The 16299-nt window shown below is 42.1% G+C and overlaps 2 protein-coding genes across 2 annotated transcripts; both read right to left on the bottom strand.

Annotated features, from left to right (window-relative positions):
* Positions 1 to 355: 355 nt before the first annotated feature.
* fam113 (family with sequence similarity 113) lies at positions 356 to 5420 on the bottom strand. Its single transcript, XM_053416718.1, has 9 exons — positions 5400 to 5420; positions 4898 to 4979; positions 4501 to 4580; positions 4097 to 4329; positions 3720 to 3870; positions 2841 to 3087; positions 1744 to 1812; positions 889 to 1068; positions 356 to 729 (listed from the first exon to the last, which is right to left on the bottom strand). Exons 1-9 carry the CDS (start codon positions 5418 to 5420, stop codon positions 584 to 586), a joined length of 1209 nt encoding a protein of 402 aa, XP_053272693.1. The 3' UTR covers positions 356 to 583.
* Positions 5421 to 6246: 826 nt separating this feature from the next.
* Positions 6247 to 15943, bottom strand: rpgrip1 (RPGR interacting protein 1). Its single transcript, XM_053416568.1, has 29 exons — positions 15856 to 15943; positions 15374 to 15427; positions 15145 to 15262; positions 14482 to 14687; positions 14280 to 14382; positions 13890 to 14030; positions 13629 to 13734; positions 13467 to 13490; positions 13205 to 13351; positions 13020 to 13093; positions 12418 to 12638; positions 12138 to 12244; positions 11981 to 12031; positions 11716 to 11895; positions 11469 to 11586; positions 10794 to 10957; positions 10347 to 10692; positions 10056 to 10216; positions 9621 to 9853; positions 9385 to 9500; positions 9098 to 9303; positions 8493 to 8671; positions 8152 to 8230; positions 8003 to 8060; positions 7684 to 7778; positions 7279 to 7468; positions 7110 to 7194; positions 6872 to 7005; positions 6247 to 6588 (listed from the first exon to the last, which is right to left on the bottom strand). Exons 1-29 carry the CDS (start codon positions 15941 to 15943, stop codon positions 6350 to 6352), a joined length of 4023 nt encoding a protein of 1340 aa, XP_053272543.1. The 3' UTR covers positions 6247 to 6349.
* Between the last annotated feature and the right edge of the window lie 356 nt (positions 15944 to 16299).

Genomic DNA, 16299 nt, shown 5'->3' with positions numbered 1-16299 from the left:
TATCTCAGCATTACAATCTCTTAAACCTGCTACTGACCCCAGGTTATTGAGTAGAAAGAAGTTCTTCACTTCAATTTGAGCATTTGATGGTGCCTGGTGTAATGAAAACATCTCAGTCAAAGCTGTTTTTATAGTAGGTTTAAATGTTGAAAATTTAGTAGGATTCCAACAAACAGATCAGATTTTCGAAAACAAAATCTTTATTATGCTTGCCCTGATATTCTTTAATAACCCAAAAGCTGTTAGGAAATCTTAGCTTCAACTTTAATAGAACAATTCACCTTATACATTTTAAGTGCAGAATGTAAAAAAAATCTGAAAAATACTTTTAAAAAAACATTTTCTTGTCAAGCGAACAAACGAAAAGAGGACTAATTTACAATATAATAAAAGATTAAGGACACTGTATACATACGAGAGCACTCAAAGCTGGTTAGATAAAATCAAGGTGTGAAATGAGCAGTGTGAGGTTCAACACTTCCTCCTGCTTAAAAGCCTTTGTATGGTTTAGAGAACATTGAAGACTTGTGGAATTATGTCCGACAGGATGATTCATGTAACACTTTGAACTTTGAGAAACAGCTCAGTAGTAACTGAAATGATTGCCGTAGTGATTTGGTCTTTGGTAGGCGTAAGGAGCAACATGGTGTCTGATGTGTCGGTTCCTCATCACGTACTGATGGGGCTCATTGTAGGGAACTTGGTAGGGGTGAGGTCTGTAGTTGGAACCTGAAATTCATACAGAACATGTCAACAGGCTCTGTAATGGATGTGACATTTAATGATGATAAAGACCTTCAATAACGAGAAATGTGAAAGCATACATGTGTATGAAGTATAACTTGGAAGAGCCAAAGTAAGGCTTCCACTGCAGTATTATACACTTACCATTTCCACCCTGTCCATTGTTGTTATAAATGCGCCTGTGGACAGGGAGGTAAGGCTGTGATGGGAGGGCCGGCCTGTGGCGATGTGTTCGTTTCTGCTGGTGGTTGTCCTCAAAGTTGAAGCAGTGTAAAGGGAGGGAATCATTTCTGAACTCCTCCCTGTAGCCGTTTTCATATCCCTCTGTTGGAGACAAATTAAAAATGTATACATATATACACACACAACGCAAAGGTGGTGACTAGAGCATGATGTGAAAGGAAAAAACAACCCTTGAGACTCAGTTTATGTTATTCCTTCCTTTACTTAAGCACCTGTGGATGCTTCCCTTTCCATACATGCAGCACAAACTATTATCTGTGTGCCACCCACTGCAACATTATTTTGTTTTAAGAGAAGGGTGATGCCTGGGAAGAGCGAGAAACCTCATCACACCCACTCACTCACTCAATATGAATTCACAGGACAACCTGCTCTATTCACACATCGGCTCAATCGGACATGAAACTGAATTTGTACTAGGTAGTAGACCGTCTTAAGTCAAGCGATGTGTGGTTCAACTGAAGGGCGATTGCCTGGGTAATGTCAAGAAAAGGTCAGGGTAGAAGTGCATGTGTAAAAGCTCCTAGTAGTCACATCACTACATGTAAACCTTTCCCTGTAAAGGCACAGAAAGTGTTTGGCTGTAACATGTTCCTGTCCGACATTTGTGGTCTGAAATCACACTGCATTACAAAGGAGCTAGAATATTTGTACGTCACATCAATATTTTGGCTGTATCAGCACGTATGAATTAAGTTGTGTTTTCCCCTGACACAGATGAAGCAAAAACCTTGTTGTGTATGTTTTAAACCTCACCCTTGTTGGAAAAATAGTTGGTGGGAAGAGGGCAGTAGAAGTTAGGGGCACAGTCTACTTGACGCAGTCCTGAAAGAGCAGAAATACATGCATCAGAAAAACAATATTATGTTCTCACACCTTCTGCAATTCACCTTTTCAAAGGATGGAAAAATATCATGATAATTTATGAGATCTCCAACTTGGGTGTTTTGCTCTGTGGCTGCATTATAAAGCTGCGGTTCAGCAAAGTATTGTCCATTAAGTTTTTAGCATCCATGAGCATAGTCATAGTGAAGACCTCGCAGTTTCAGCGGTAATTGTCCACATATACGTTACCTGCAAGTGTAATGCAATGTTGTTACCTGTCTCATGTGAGAACTTGTCTTTCATTCTTTTGTCTGTGTACCCGTCACCTGGATCTGCGATGTTTTTGAGTGTGCAGCACGCTACTGTCATCGACATTCTGAGGTAAACTGATTCAGAACTTTATGAACCATGAAAGACCTGCCTCATTATTGACTCAAATCCTCCCCAGCTCTTTCTGAAGTACTTAGATCCCAATTGACAGTTTAACTTCCAATAATTACAATGTGATTACACACCAAAGTAGTTTTTCCAAACCGTAAATACGCTCTGGTATTTATAATTTTCATATGGTCTAATGTTTATTGTGATGCATCACCCACGTTGCTTTGTCCTATACTAATAAAATCAACAGAAAATGTTTTTAAACACATCATTCCCACCTGATGTAGTACCTGCAGGGTTGGAAGCATTTCCATAGACTGGCTGCGGAAGAGTATTTTCAGAATGTTCTAAAAAGAAAAAAGTAATGTTAATATCATGTTATTGAAATTAAATACATTTCCTCTCATATACATGTCTGTCTAGGCATATAAAATATATAGATTGAAGGCTCTGATTTAAGTGTATTTGATCACAATTCTTCCTTGAGTCCAAGTGTTAGCTTAATTCCCTCTGAGCAATCCTGATGTATTGTGTTCAAGGTCATTGAAAAAAACGCACGTGTAATAGTTGCCAGAGTAAGGTTCACGTCTGACTGTTTTAGAGAATATAAAAAACGGCATGTAGAAAAATGCAGTGTAGCTCCTCACCGACAGGGATCAGTTCACAGGGCATGTTGACGCCCCAGGCCTGTGCAGCGTGGTGTAACAGCAGGGAGGTTATCCTGCGGTGGGCGAGTGCATTCCAGTGGACTCCATCCTTCGTACGATGTTGCAGAGAAAAGCGGAACTGGAAGTGTAGGTCCAACACGTCTATCCCGTAGGCGTCAGCCAGGGTCCCACTATAGAAGTTAGCTTCGATCACATCATAACGCAGATGGGAGACCTTGTGCTCAATCTGAGGTGAAAGAAGGAGAGGCGACACATGGTGTAGTTAAGAATGGGTAATAAAACAATATCAATAATGGATGCAACAATTTTCATGAATGGCGATATAACTTAAGGTTCAGTATACATCAATATATTCCATATGCAAAGTGGGGAGGTATAGCAAATAAGTGATCTACCTCAGATTTGTAAAATGTTTTGTTGTATCAAGTGTTCGTCATTCTCTGCTCATTAAACAGTTTAAAACCACAACCTCCAATCAGGAGCAAAAATCTGTCTTTAGCCTAAACAATGTGAAATTTATTGTGATAATGATCAATATCAACTAATATGAAATGACTAATATGTATTCTTCTTGAATAGTTTTGGCCCTAACGTACGGCCCTAAATGCAGAGACAAAAAATCTACCTGAAAACATATTTGCCTGGTGTGAACAAAAGCATGAGGGGGCAGTGAAGATCTTAGGTAGGATTGGAAATACTATAACGTGCAGGAGTTAGCCACAACAGAGGGTTTTCAACAGCAGTTCACGAGAGGTATAAACATTATAAACTGATCCCCTTCCAGCTCTTGCCGACACAACGGCCTGTGTGCCATATTTCAATGTCGACTTACGATACAGTTGTTTGGTGATGACGTACCTCAGGCACCAGGAAACCACCTTTGATTTTCTCTGCTAAAGGCATAGTGAGGCTCCACATGACCAAGGTTTCCTTGGGCAGGATCCCTATCATCTTGTCAAAGAAACTACGCAAGTTCTCTTTGTAGTCATCAATCCAACCGGACCTGTATCTACAAACCCCAACACAGATACAGCCATAAATCAAGGAAATCTAAATTACAACAACCAGAAAATCAGGTGCTTATCATGATTGGGGGGTAAATGATTAAGGTGAAGCTTTGTTTTTACAATTCCAAACACACATTTGGTTAACTTGTTCTGTTAGCCCACCAAGCACAATAAAACATAAAAACTATAATTATTTCTACTGGAACTATAGTTCTTTTGTGTTACCACCTTGAGATATCCCAAACGCAGGAGTTGACAATGATTATGTCTGGTTTCAAGCCACTGCGGAAGTCATCTATGATGCTCTGCATGTAGGAAGAGAAGATGCGCGTCACAAAGTAGAAGCGGACCAGGTGGTGGGCGGACTGGAACTGCCGGACCTCTCTGTATCCTGTTCCGTTGTGCAATTGGCTTAGACAGCCCCCTTCTATCAGGCAGTCCATTTCAAAGCTCATCTCACCCTGAAAAAAGAAAGATGTTAGAGTGAGGACGGGATTAACAAATCAGGAAAAGGTCTCATGCTAAAGAAGGGTCGCTACTTCTAGATTACAGCTTATAATGACTACTACATTAAACCAATACAGTCTTGCTTTTAAAATCAGTACATAAACCTTGTAAATATTAGTCCTTGCCTTGCTCCTGAGTTGTTGTAAGGTGAGATACTTATCCTTCTGTAGCAGCAGAACAAGGTCCTTGTAAACAGATCTCTGAACTGAGGAGAAAATACAGTGACAAGATTGGTAGTGTGATGAATTGATCCATTTGTATTTATTCCCATTTAATTAAAAACCATTGTCTGTAAACTTTTCATTGCAGATAAACCAGGTAGGATGAACACAAAGTTTACTAACATCACTCTGCACCATATACTGCTGATAAAAAGCTCTGCACGCAACGTCCAGCAAACAAACAATAAAACAAAGGGACAGTATATTGTAGAACTGTCGAGGACTCACTAATGACTCAATAAGAATTAATGAATAAGGTTTATATATTACTTATTTGAATAGAGGGTGAGTTTTAACTTACTGGAGTCTCCCAGCACAACGATGAACTTGTTGTGGAGCAGCTGCCGGGCCTGCTGGTGGCTCACACACCTCATCGGCTCCCTCTGTTCACCGTCAAACAGAAAATGTTAATTTAACCACGAGATAGAAAAGTTAACACGAAGTGAGTCAGTGCTTTTGAAATGCTGAAAACTAAGCTAGCTCAGCCATCATTAAAACTTGCATTGCCCAGTTAGCATTAGCATCTTTATGAACTTCCTCCAGGAAAATTTGCTTAGTTTATTGACTCAAGAGGCAAATATCAGATTTAATTAACAGATACACTATTTAGTTGTTTAGAAATAATTTAGCTGTAATTTTTCAAGCTAGCTAACGTCTGAAAGTTTGGGGTTTCAGCTCCTGCAGTGTCCTCACCAACAGGCCCCTGGTTCTACAGCGGTTTATCGTCGAGCAGGTTAAAGATCATGGAAAAAACAATTCACTTTGTCGATAAAAACAAATCATGGAAGAAAGTAGTGACTCACAGTTCTCTTCGACTCCGCCATCATCCCGTTACACACAGGTGCACACAATCAGACGACCCCTTCGCTGACCGTGGGAAATGTCACAGTTTTCAAGAGGCCGCTCCGCCAGGGTTTGGAAAGAAATGAACGAACAAACAGCCTAATATTCCGCTCAATGAAACATAACGTGCCTCTGTCATACGGTATCATCATGCCTCTGATTGTACCAGTTTGTATATAAACGTTCACTGTGACTCAAAGAAGAACTGATCCGTTTTTGTTGGTTGAGGGTCGAAGGTCAAGCTCACGCGACCTCCTCTATATTTCAAGAACAAATTGAGGGAATTTCTTCAAACGCTCACTCGGACTTATAGTTTACCTGAACCGAGTTTGATGAGGTCACAGAGACCTCTGACCTCTGACCTTACATTTCCTTTGACATTACATTTGACATTTGTGGTGTTGTGAATATGACAGCTCAGAAACGCCTTTAGAGGGATGTCTTAAAGTTTGGTGCAAACGTTATTCCCACTTAAAGATCGAGAGATTAAATTTGGGTGCTTGGACATCGACAGACAAGGCCGTGGGGACATCGTTTACTTGTGAACGTGATATCACCATGACACCCATTTGGAATTTCTTGACATCTGTTGCAAATGTTCACTTGGACTGCAGGATGAAGTGATGTGAATTTGGAGGTCAAAGGTCCAGGTTACCGCGTAATCATAAGATCGCCTCTAATACATTTATGTATTAAGATATTGTCAACCAGATATATATGATAAGGATGTACAAAATGATTTGGGAGATGGAAATAACTGTTCATTAAATGTTAAAATCCCCGAAAAGAAAAAGGACAGCCTAAAAATTACTTTCAAGAATGATTCTTTATTTCATTGCTGTTGCTACAAACAAGGAAAGGTCGGCACGCACAAAACAGTTTCATAGAGAAAACAACTTTTTTACTGTCTTTAGAAATCACTGTCCTCATCATAATCTATCACTTGTATTTGATCTTTTTTCTTCCCTTCCTCCTCTTCTTTCTTCTTCTCTTCTTCTTTTTCTTCTTCTTCTTCTTCATCTGTTTCGTCTTCTTTCTTGGTCTCATCTTCCTTGTGAAACTCCTGGTATATCCCGGTCAGAGCTTTTGCTGCTTCAAGAGACACTTTCAGATTTCCTATCACCTCCTTGTCTTCATCTAGACTCAAGACTGGAGAAAACAGAAACACAGAGCATGATTTTACACATTATCAATACAGGAATATGAAAGAGCATGCCCCAAAACCTGGAGGCTGGAAATGAGAATAAAAATATTTGGTAAAATAATCAACATTGTTTGGAGAGCTTCAGAGGGTGGGGGCTGTCCAACTGAACGCCCTGGCCATATCACTGGGTCACAGGCTAGGTTCCAAGATGGAGTATAAGGGTGGAGGGGGTCAGACAGGTACTGAGGGGCCAGGGTATGAAACCTATCACACACTACCAATACCTACTGTCAATCTCTTGTTCAAGGACATCATTTCCTGTGAGCAGCAGTTCTTGTAGATCGAGAGACGCGTGTCCCACTTCCACACACTCCTCCTCATCATCCTCATCCATCGGCTCACTGACGACTGTGAACTTTAACCTGCCGCGAGTCAGGCGGACAAACATTGTTAAATACTGTGATTTGGTTGTACACGTAAAAGGAGAAGACGTGACGAGTGATACACAACAAACAGATGGTTTTACCTGCCCTGGTTGGGGTCAGTGCCCTCCAGCATGGTGTAGAGATACTGTCTGAGTGGAGCCGACCGCGATCCGTCCACGTAGATCACTGAGGGGGAGCATGACAAGGCTTTGTAAAGGAGCGGTGAAAAGAAAAACTGCACAGAAACACTAAAAGATCACCACCCCTCACCTCGTGTGAAGTTGTAGTGAATCTCCTCTCCCTTTGTGGGTTTGCGGAGGGACATAGGCGTTTCTGTCGTCTCTATGGGGACGCCCAGCAGCCGGTATTCCACGTACACACGCTGCACCGACTTGTTCAGTGCCACATGTGAGGACGGTTCAAACGTCAAGGACAGGATCTCGACTCTCAACTTTTCTCTCTGAAAAGCAAAGAAATTCAGCTCATAAATTCATCGGAAGCAGATGAAACAATAACATCTGACTGACTCATTTATATTCATATTTGTGTCTATTTATATTATACATTTTGACCAAACTTACAACAGATCTGAAGATGGACAAACAACAATAAGAAGAAAGCTTAAGATTCCTACTTTGTTAATTCATTTTCTCTCACTCACAGATTTAAATGTACCTTTCTTATTTTCCGTTTAGGAGGAATGATGATCATGTCGCTTTGTGAGGAGCTTGACTCTGAAGACTTGGCGACATCACTGTCTCCTGCAGCAGCTGTGTCATAAAAAAAAAAAAAGAACGATTTATTTCATTTTAATTTCCATTGTCTGGAATACAAATTAAAGCTTCATATATTTGGAATAGGTCATTTTCTAAGATGAATCTCTATATTTTCCAAAAGTTTTGAGGTCAAATTATTTGCTATGTGATGTTTTTTTCCTCTCGGTTTCAAATTACTGAGAGAAACTCAAGGCAGGTGTGTGTATGTGAATAGTTACCACTCTCACTCCTTCCCTCCTCCTCATCCTCTGACACCAGATCCACAGAGAGGAGGTCCTGAGAAAGAGAAATGAACCCACACACTTAGTTAACTGGTATTTATTCTGCAAGGAAAAAAATGTGTTTTTAAGAGACATTGAGTTCCTACCTGAGTCCTGACATTGCTGGCGGAGCTTTCCCTCGACAGAGTGGCAGGTGATCGCCTAGGAGACCTTCCCTCTAAGGAACTAAAAATAAATGTTTCCAAATATTCTTATTATTTAAGCTTAATTCATCCAGAAAACATTTAAGAAAGTACAGATGGTATACCACATTTGTTCATATGATATTGATTGGTTGATATAGGTTGCATTGTTTTAAGTTGCTGGCTGTATGGGGATCTTATTCACTTATTTGCCCTTCTATATAAGAATGTGACACCCTAAAAAAAAAATAAAGGAATGGATTTTTGCATCAACCAGCACTACTTTAGAACCATATACAACTTACGTCCGAGAAGGCAAATGAGACTCAGGCGTAGGATGGGTTGTGCCCTGGTTAAGGTCAGTGGACCTCTTGGTGGATCTCTTCCTGTCTGTGGACTGACGAGTGTCCAGAGGTTTCACAGAGATAGTCGGCTCAGATCGTGTGTTCTTTGAGCTTTTCATTTTTACAGCTGTAGGCTTAGGCTGCAAACAGATGAACATTCAAGTAAACAAAATTATCACAATAGCACTCAGCAGTCGAACCTTTGTAGGTGTTTGAATCTCACCCAGGTTTTTGTCTCCCTTTGCACTGCTTTGGTTTCTCTTGCAGCGAGTGGCTGAGTCTGGATCAAAAGTAAAAAAAAAATAATCAAGCTGGTGAATTGGGGTATATTTAAACATCCATTTTAGCTTTTACCATAGACTTAATATAAAGTTTTACTTCCTTCAATGACGGCAAAACCTTCCAGATATGAATGCTGCCATCTTGAGGATTGGGATTGGGATTCAAATTTTCATTGCTTTGTATCGCTTCATACATTAATTAAACAAATGAACATAAGATACATGTCTAGTTCCTGGGAGCATTGCGATTCCTAAACTTTTTGACAAAGCAAAATTAAGAATGACCTTCACTCTGGGCTTGGCTATGGGCTTCTGTGACTCCTCCTCTTCTCTCCTCCTCTCCTCCCTCCCAGTACTTTCTGTCGCTCGGTTCTGTCTTCCCTGTTTAACCAGTGAGTCGTCTGCCGTTGGCACGAAGGGGTACTTCCATTTTATCATGATCCTGACCATGCCCCGAGGTCCTCCAGCTGGATCCCTCAGAACATAGTCACCTGGCAGGGCAGAGAGAAACAAAGAGATGAAAACAGTAATAATTTAACGTTAAGTATTTATTCTTCTTTTGTCTCCCTCACCTCTGATCTCCCTGCCTGTAGCCAGGGCTCGCAGTGGGATGGGGGTCTTGGCCAGATAAGTTGGTGGCATTTGGTCATCACCATAATCAAACACGTACACCCAAAGACTACTAGACCTGGGCAGAGGTGAAGTTCAATCTTTTTAGTACATTACCAAAACACGTGTTCTACACTATCAAAATTATTGGTGTGTTCTAATATGTTGTAACTTCCACTCAAATACATATTCACCATACCTCAAGTAGTGCAACACATCAGCTGTTACTGCCAGTGGGTAGCTGGTTGTGTCATTGAACACCGGGTCAGCAGCGCACTGGACCGTTTGAGAGACGTGAGGCGGCAGGTCGTAGAACCTGTAAGTCAGGTAGGCGTCAGGAAGTAGTCCTGGCCAACGAGCATTGAGGCCCACGCAGCTCTCCAACATCACCACCAACTCATTGGGGATCCCTCCGCCATAGTCGTGTATCTCCTGTCACAATTAACCAATCATGTCAGAAACACAGTCCCATACATGCTAAAAATTGTGGCAGAGCAGTGACCTTGTGGAGTCTTGTAGACACCATGAGGTTACCAGACCAACAGAGACTCACAAAGTCACTGTTTTATTTAAACTTGGTTAAGGTCAGATTTCCGCTTTGCATTTTCTCTCCGAGTGTCCCTCTCTGTCTTACCTCGGAACATGTCTCCTGCCAGCCATACGAGTAACACACAGGACTCCTCTGTGTCGCTGTTCTCCTTTCACCTGGATTCTCTACTTCAATGCAAATTGGTTCTGCAGGAGGGAACAGACGCACCCAGAAATCCACCACACCCACAATTTCAGCTTCAGAGCCTTAGAGAGAGACAGAGAAAAGAAACGATTTTGACATGAGTTGATGCCTGTAATTTAAAAAGATAGACATGTTCAAACACAGGTAATAAGTGGGATATTAAGGTATAGAACATCTTCTAAAATTCCTTACCTGTGATATTGAAACGTCCACTGACACGCTGCCCTCTCCTCTCCATGGTGCCCATGAGCGACATCTGCCCACTTCCATGAGTCACAAACTTGACCCCTCCTATCGCCTGGTGGAGCTCCACTCTGACCCTTGACCCCTGACCTCCCAGCCTGCCCAGATCACGGGCTGTCAGAGCGTACCGGGACGTAAAGCCGTAGTTGGGCTGACAGCCTGACACAAGGGGAGTGGAGTGCACCTCAAAGTCCAAGAGGCCGTAGGTGCAGAAGGTCACAATGTCCTCGCTGATGCCCGTTCCTACGCTGAGCCTGCTCATAGTCCGCTGCCCTGCAGGTGTGTAAGTGGCAGCCTGAAGGTGCAAAAACAGCAGACATTGGCATCCTGGGAAACCTGAGTGGAATTAGTCGAGATAAAAACCATCTAGTTCAGATGAAAGGTCGGAGTTTTCACCTTAAGGTGGATCTCTAGCAGTGACTCCCCTGCTCTCAGCTGAGAAAAACCCATGTCATCTTCAATGGGCTGTACCACCTCCTGTTCTCCAGCTGGCCAGGTGTACTGCATTGGTATGGTCCGTGTATAGTTCCTGGGGCTGTATACTAGCTCTTTCAACTGGGCTTTAGAGGACAAAGACAAAATAAAGACGAGCTGATAAGTTCAATTTTTTCTCTAATGCAGATTACTACTATAATAACATTTCTACACAAATCCAAACTGACATGCATAGTACTTAATTCTAACCTTTATTTTTTTACCGCCGCCAAGGGGGTTATGTTTCTGTTTTGTCTATTAGTAGTAACAGGATTACACAAAATCTAGATTATCATGAAATTTGGTGGAATGATGGGTCAGGAGAGATGCCGTTATATTTCGAAGTAGATCGCAATCGGGGGTGGATCCAGGGATTTGTTTTTCATCTTCTTTGAGGTGGATTTTCTAAATTTTTGTTGATTTCCAGAAGAATAATTCATGAAAATCAGAAAATCCGGCATGTTTAGGGCAAATAAAAATCCTGATCTGGTGAATTTAAATGCGGTTTCATCAGGGAACTGTCGGACCTTGGCAGAGAGGTATGTGCTCTGTGACTCCTCCTTTAGTTTATGATATGGGATGATCTGCTTTCCATACCTTGCAAAGTGTTGATCTGAAGGGCTCGTTTTGCTAAAAGCTTGTCTTTCGCTGCCATCCTACTCCTGCTCTCCTCCTTTTCTCTCTCCATCCTCTGGCCAACTGTTTGTAACTCTTCCTTGGGATAGCAATAGAGAAGAGAAAAGTCAGAAACAAAAGATCACAAAACTGTCTGTGCTGATGTCAATTCAGTCTTGTTCGCATTTGCACTATATCCACGTTAACTTTGGTGTGTCTGTGTGTGTACCTTCAGGTCGTTACTGATTTGATGCTCCAGCAGTAGCATGTTCCTGGTTTTCTGGAGCTCCAGCACAGTCTCAGCATGCATCGCCTGGATATTTACCATTTCACGGGGCAAATCCTCTACCTTGCCATCAGGCCAGAGAAAACGCAGACTCTCCCTGCTCTCCTGCTGCATCCTGAATGCCTGTAATTAGAGGGAGACCAAGACACAAGATTTGAAAGTAGTTGGTTCAGTCTTTTCAAGCAGCAAGGTACAACAGAGGACAAACCTTGATCTGCAAAAGAGTGTCACTGAGCTCCTCGACACTCATGTCAAACACCTAGAAGAGAGGATGAGCTGTGTCAAGATAACACACAGAAAACAGACAAGAAGCAGATGTTGTATAACAGCTTGAGGAGTGATTTATTCAGTTCATCATCTCTGACCTTTGTTACAGAGTCAAGTCTTTCCTGCAGAGCAGAGACCCGCTCTCTGTACTGGAGAAGCTCCCGCTCTAGATGCTCACGTTTGTCTCCCGTCATCACTGAAAACTCTAAAAGGAAACATCACAAGATGTATGCTTTTTCAAGGGAACTCATTTGCTTTTGTAGCAAACGACAGATGTTTCAGATGCTGTCAAAATTGATCCTCAATGGTGAAAAAACTATTGATTATCTCCAAATTGATTTGTTTCATCAAGCTGCAGCAACATACTGAGACTCCTACCTCTGTCCCGCTCTCTGTGCTCCTCTAACATCTTCATCTCTTGCCTCAGTTTCTCTTTCTCCAGCTCCAGTCTGCCTCTCTCCTCCCTCTCTGCTCCCAGTGCCTCCTCCAGCCTCTGGATATCCAGCCTGCACACGCTTGGCCCCACGTCCTCACTCTTGTGGTCCACTACGCTACGCACTTCCACGTGGCCGTCGTGGTTGCTTTGGGCAGACAAAGTACTAGAGAAGAGAAGATACATGTTGTATGCTCTATTTTAAATATAGCCCTTTAAACAGCCTTCTGATTAATTTTAAGATTTAAGATGCATTTATTAGTCCCAAACACATGCACAGACATGCACAGGCACACTCATGCAGGTAGGACAATTTAACCTCTGCTTTTGACCCATCTGGTGCAGGACACACAGAGCAGTGAGCGACTATGTACGGCACTGCTCTGTGCCGTACATTTTTGGAGAGATCAATCCAGGTTCGTCTTTTTGTTGTTTCTCCGTGGAGTCGAACCAAAGACAAACCAGAGACCTTTTCTGCCCATAGTCCAAGTTTCTGCCACTAGTCCACCGCCTCTCCCAGAGTGCATTATATCTTAGAGACTCTTACCTCTCTAGTAGAGTGTCGTAGTTTTCTTTTATCATGTCCCTCTCCCCTTCCAGGTCTGTTATCCTCTCCTGTAGCTGAAAAAAAAAATAAGTTAAAATCTTTTGAAGATGTTACAGGATCATCAGCTCCTTTTTGTTCCCTCTTGTTATTATTGATACATGCAGATACAGATACAGATGCAGTACCTTGTCCAGGTTCTGTAGAGACAGGGTAGCTGTGTTAAACTTTCCCTGCAGGGCCAGCGCTCCTTGTTTCTCCTGCTTCAGCTCTTCTGTCAGCTCCTCCACTTTCTCCAACAGAGCTCCCTGGCTTTCCCTCAGCGACCTGTGACTCTGGGGTGGAAACATTACACACTCAATATAAATATAACCAGTAGTGAATCGACTCTGAGTCCCTGCTCATGTTGTAAAATATTCATTGATCTTTTGTATTTGGCAAGGTTTTTACCTCATCTAGCTGATTCTCATATGCCTGGAAAGAAAGACATAAAACCGTTTATCTTTTGAGGTGGAATAAATTAAGTGCTGAAAAGAGAAAACAACTGAATTGATAACTGAAGAACAAACGACAAATGTGCTCAATGAATGACTGATAGGACGGCCATCTTACTTCTTGCAGGTCGTTGAACTTCTCCTGTGTAACTCGCAGAGCAGTGCTTTTGTTTGAGAGCTGATTTTGGAGACGAATCAGATCCACGTTCTCTCTGATAGTTATTCTGACAGAAAAACATGACATAACAACAATAAAGTAACATTTCATTTACAACGTTGTTACACAAGACACTATGGGTAGTACATTTCACCATACATATTCTCAAACTGTAGATATTTAGCTTACATTGTATATATTCGTCTTATATTTCTTTAGCACCTGTGTCTGTCGGCCTGCTGCATCCTCATCTCTTTCACGGTTCCCTCAATCTCCTTCTCCTTCTCTCTCAGTGTGTCTCTGAGGGACTGGGCAGTCATCTCCATCTCGGCCACCCTCACCTGCTCTGTCACACTGGACCTGCTGGATGGGAGAGGTGGTGATGAGGTCAAAGTGGAGAGTGATGATTGTTTTTACTGTGTTTAAATTGACAAGTGTGTAGTTAGAAGTAAAACAGTGAGAGGCTTTGGCAGGATTTGGGGATATGGGAAATTGCGCTCTCTGAAATGTATGTAGCTATTATAACGATCCACAGGTGGATGTTTACACAGACCTCAGCAGAGAATGTAATCTTGAGAATTGTGAATAAATGGTTTTCCTGTTGACACTTACAATCTCTCCACCTCCGCCCTGCTGTCATCCATCATGGGGCCATAGCGGGCCGGGGCTGTCTGAGCTGCCCTCCTGACTGTGCCCTCCACTTCCATATTTCTACCTGTAATATTAAAATGATGATGATGATGACACTAGAGGAAGGTCAGCGATAGAGAAGGAGGCAATGGTCAGGCTTGTGTTTGCTTATTTTTTTCTTCACCTTTGCTGAACTTGTATGGGGTGCGTCCCCCCAGGTCCATAATGTGCTGCTTAGCCAAGCTAAGTTTGTTCTGCAGCAACCCTTTCTGGCTCTCTAGCATAGCAACATGTGCTTCCAGCTCCTGTATGGTGTCCTCCATGTCTCTCTCCTTCACACCGGTGGACCCAGGACGGCCCTGACGGAGACGCATTAGCCGGGTGGACATCCTGGGACCGGGAGGAGGGATTACATCAGCCTCATTTGTGCGCTTGTCTTCATCATTTATCTCTTGTAATCACATTCTAGTGCAGCGACATAGAAGAGCATCCTTGACAAATGAGATGCCCCAGATATCTGGCATTAAAGTCATTACCTCCACCTATGAGATTTTTCATGTGTCTATTTATTTGTTCATTTGCAACAAAGATTACTCTAAAGCAACTGAACAGATTTTGAGGAAACTTGGTCAAAGGCTGAAAACAGAAGAAATCGTTCAATTTATGTGCAGCACCGGATCAGGGGGCAGATCCAGATTTTCTTTCTTCAACATTGTAAGATAGTTTTTTAAAACCAATTTAGGAAACTGATAACTATGATTGTGTATAATTAGGCACAGCTTGATTGAATTTGATGTGCTATTCTAGTTATGGTACGTATCAATGTTTCTGTTCTAATGTGTATTACCTGCGCAGCCTCTGTTCCTGTGTACGGGTGTGTTGCCTCAGCACACTGTTCTCCTCCTGCAGCCGCAGACACAGGTCCTCCAGGTGCTCTCTGGGAAACCGAAACAGGCGTTGATGGTCTGAGAGAGAGGGAGAGAGAGAGAGATTCCTTTATTAATAGGAAGAATTATTTTGTATTCCTTCCATTGCAGATCAGTTGAAATGTGATGAGTTTTGTAAGGAGGTTTTACCTTTTGTCTTCATAACATGATGCTTCTTCCACAGTTTCACATCACGAAGATTATCTAAGGAGGGAAATGTCAGGAAAGTGACATTTACAAAAGTTGGATTTAGGCACACAAATGTAAACTAATGAACTTCTTGTGCAGAATTCTCAAAGACCCACAATAATTACCCCCTTGTCCTTCAATCAACTTTCATCATTCATGTCTATTCTTAATCTTATCCCAGCAGCCAAAGCTAATTGCAATTTTAACTTTCAAATATACACTCGAGCTTTGATGAGGAGGTAGAGATGACCCCAGTTCAACATCAGCTCTTGCTCTGTGCTGGAACATCTGCATTATCTATGCTGATGAATATCAAAATACTTTTTATGGATGATATTGACAAATTCTCTAAATTATAAAATTGTAGAGAATACTGTAGAGAAGATGAACATTGAATAATTTGTTACTAAACTAAACACATACAGAACCCATTGCACACAAACCTGGGACAGTTGGCATGAGCCCCCCCCTGATTAGCCCCACATCTCTGACTGGGAGATCCTCGGCCGTCTCGTCCATGACAGGTGACATCACGCCTCTCCAGTGGGACTCAGCCAATCGGACAGGTCCAGTCTTCCAGGATCACCACCGCAAATTTGTCACATTGATATCAACTGCTGGTTCACTGGCTTCCATGCAGGAGAAGCTACAGACTGCCAAGTGGAAGGAGAAGAATTATGTTAAAATCTTTACGAAAATGAACAGGCAACCAGTGTAGGGACGGGTGTTTCTCTCCTTTTGGTCCTAGTCAGCACTCGTGCAGCAGAATTTTGAATCAACTGTAGCGGATTTGTTGTGATTATTGGTAGACCAGAAAGGAGAAATGGGCTCACTTTGGAAAATGTATCATCCCCAGCAGTATTATCTTATTCATTATAATGACATCT

This window comes from Pleuronectes platessa, chromosome 23, assembly GCF_947347685.1.
Source record: "Pleuronectes platessa chromosome 23, fPlePla1.1, whole genome shotgun sequence".
Taxonomy (NCBI): domain Eukaryota; kingdom Metazoa; phylum Chordata; class Actinopteri; order Pleuronectiformes; family Pleuronectidae; genus Pleuronectes; species Pleuronectes platessa.
Note: the sequence above shows the minus strand (reverse complement) of the source record. Positions and strands in the feature narration are given on the sequence as shown.

Bases quoted from the DNA above. Each gene is read 5' to 3' on its own strand.
- rpgrip1 (XM_053416568.1), bottom strand. From the start codon at position 15,943: ATGTCACCTGTCATGGACGAGACGGCCGAGGATCTCCCAGTCAGAGAT. The intron at 10,958-11,468 runs GTATGGAAAGCA...TGTCCTCTAAAG, and splicing joins TCAGATCAACACTTTGCAAG to CCCAGTTGAAAGAGCTAGTA. The intron at 8,672-9,097 runs GTCATTCTTAAT...ATCTGTTTGCAG, and splicing joins TAGCCAAGCCCAGAGTGAAG to CCTAAGCCTACAGCTGTAAA.
- fam113 (XM_053416718.1), bottom strand. From the start codon at position 5,420: ATGGCGGAGTCGAAGAGAACT. The intron at 4,980-5,399 runs GTGAGTCACTAC...GACGGTGAACAG, and splicing joins TGGCGGAGTCGAAGAGAACT to AGGGAGCCGATGAGGTGTGT. The intron at 3,088-3,719 runs GTACGTCATCAC...CTTTCACCTCAG, and splicing joins GTGGTTTCCTGGTGCCTGAG to ATTGAGCACAAGGTCTCCCA.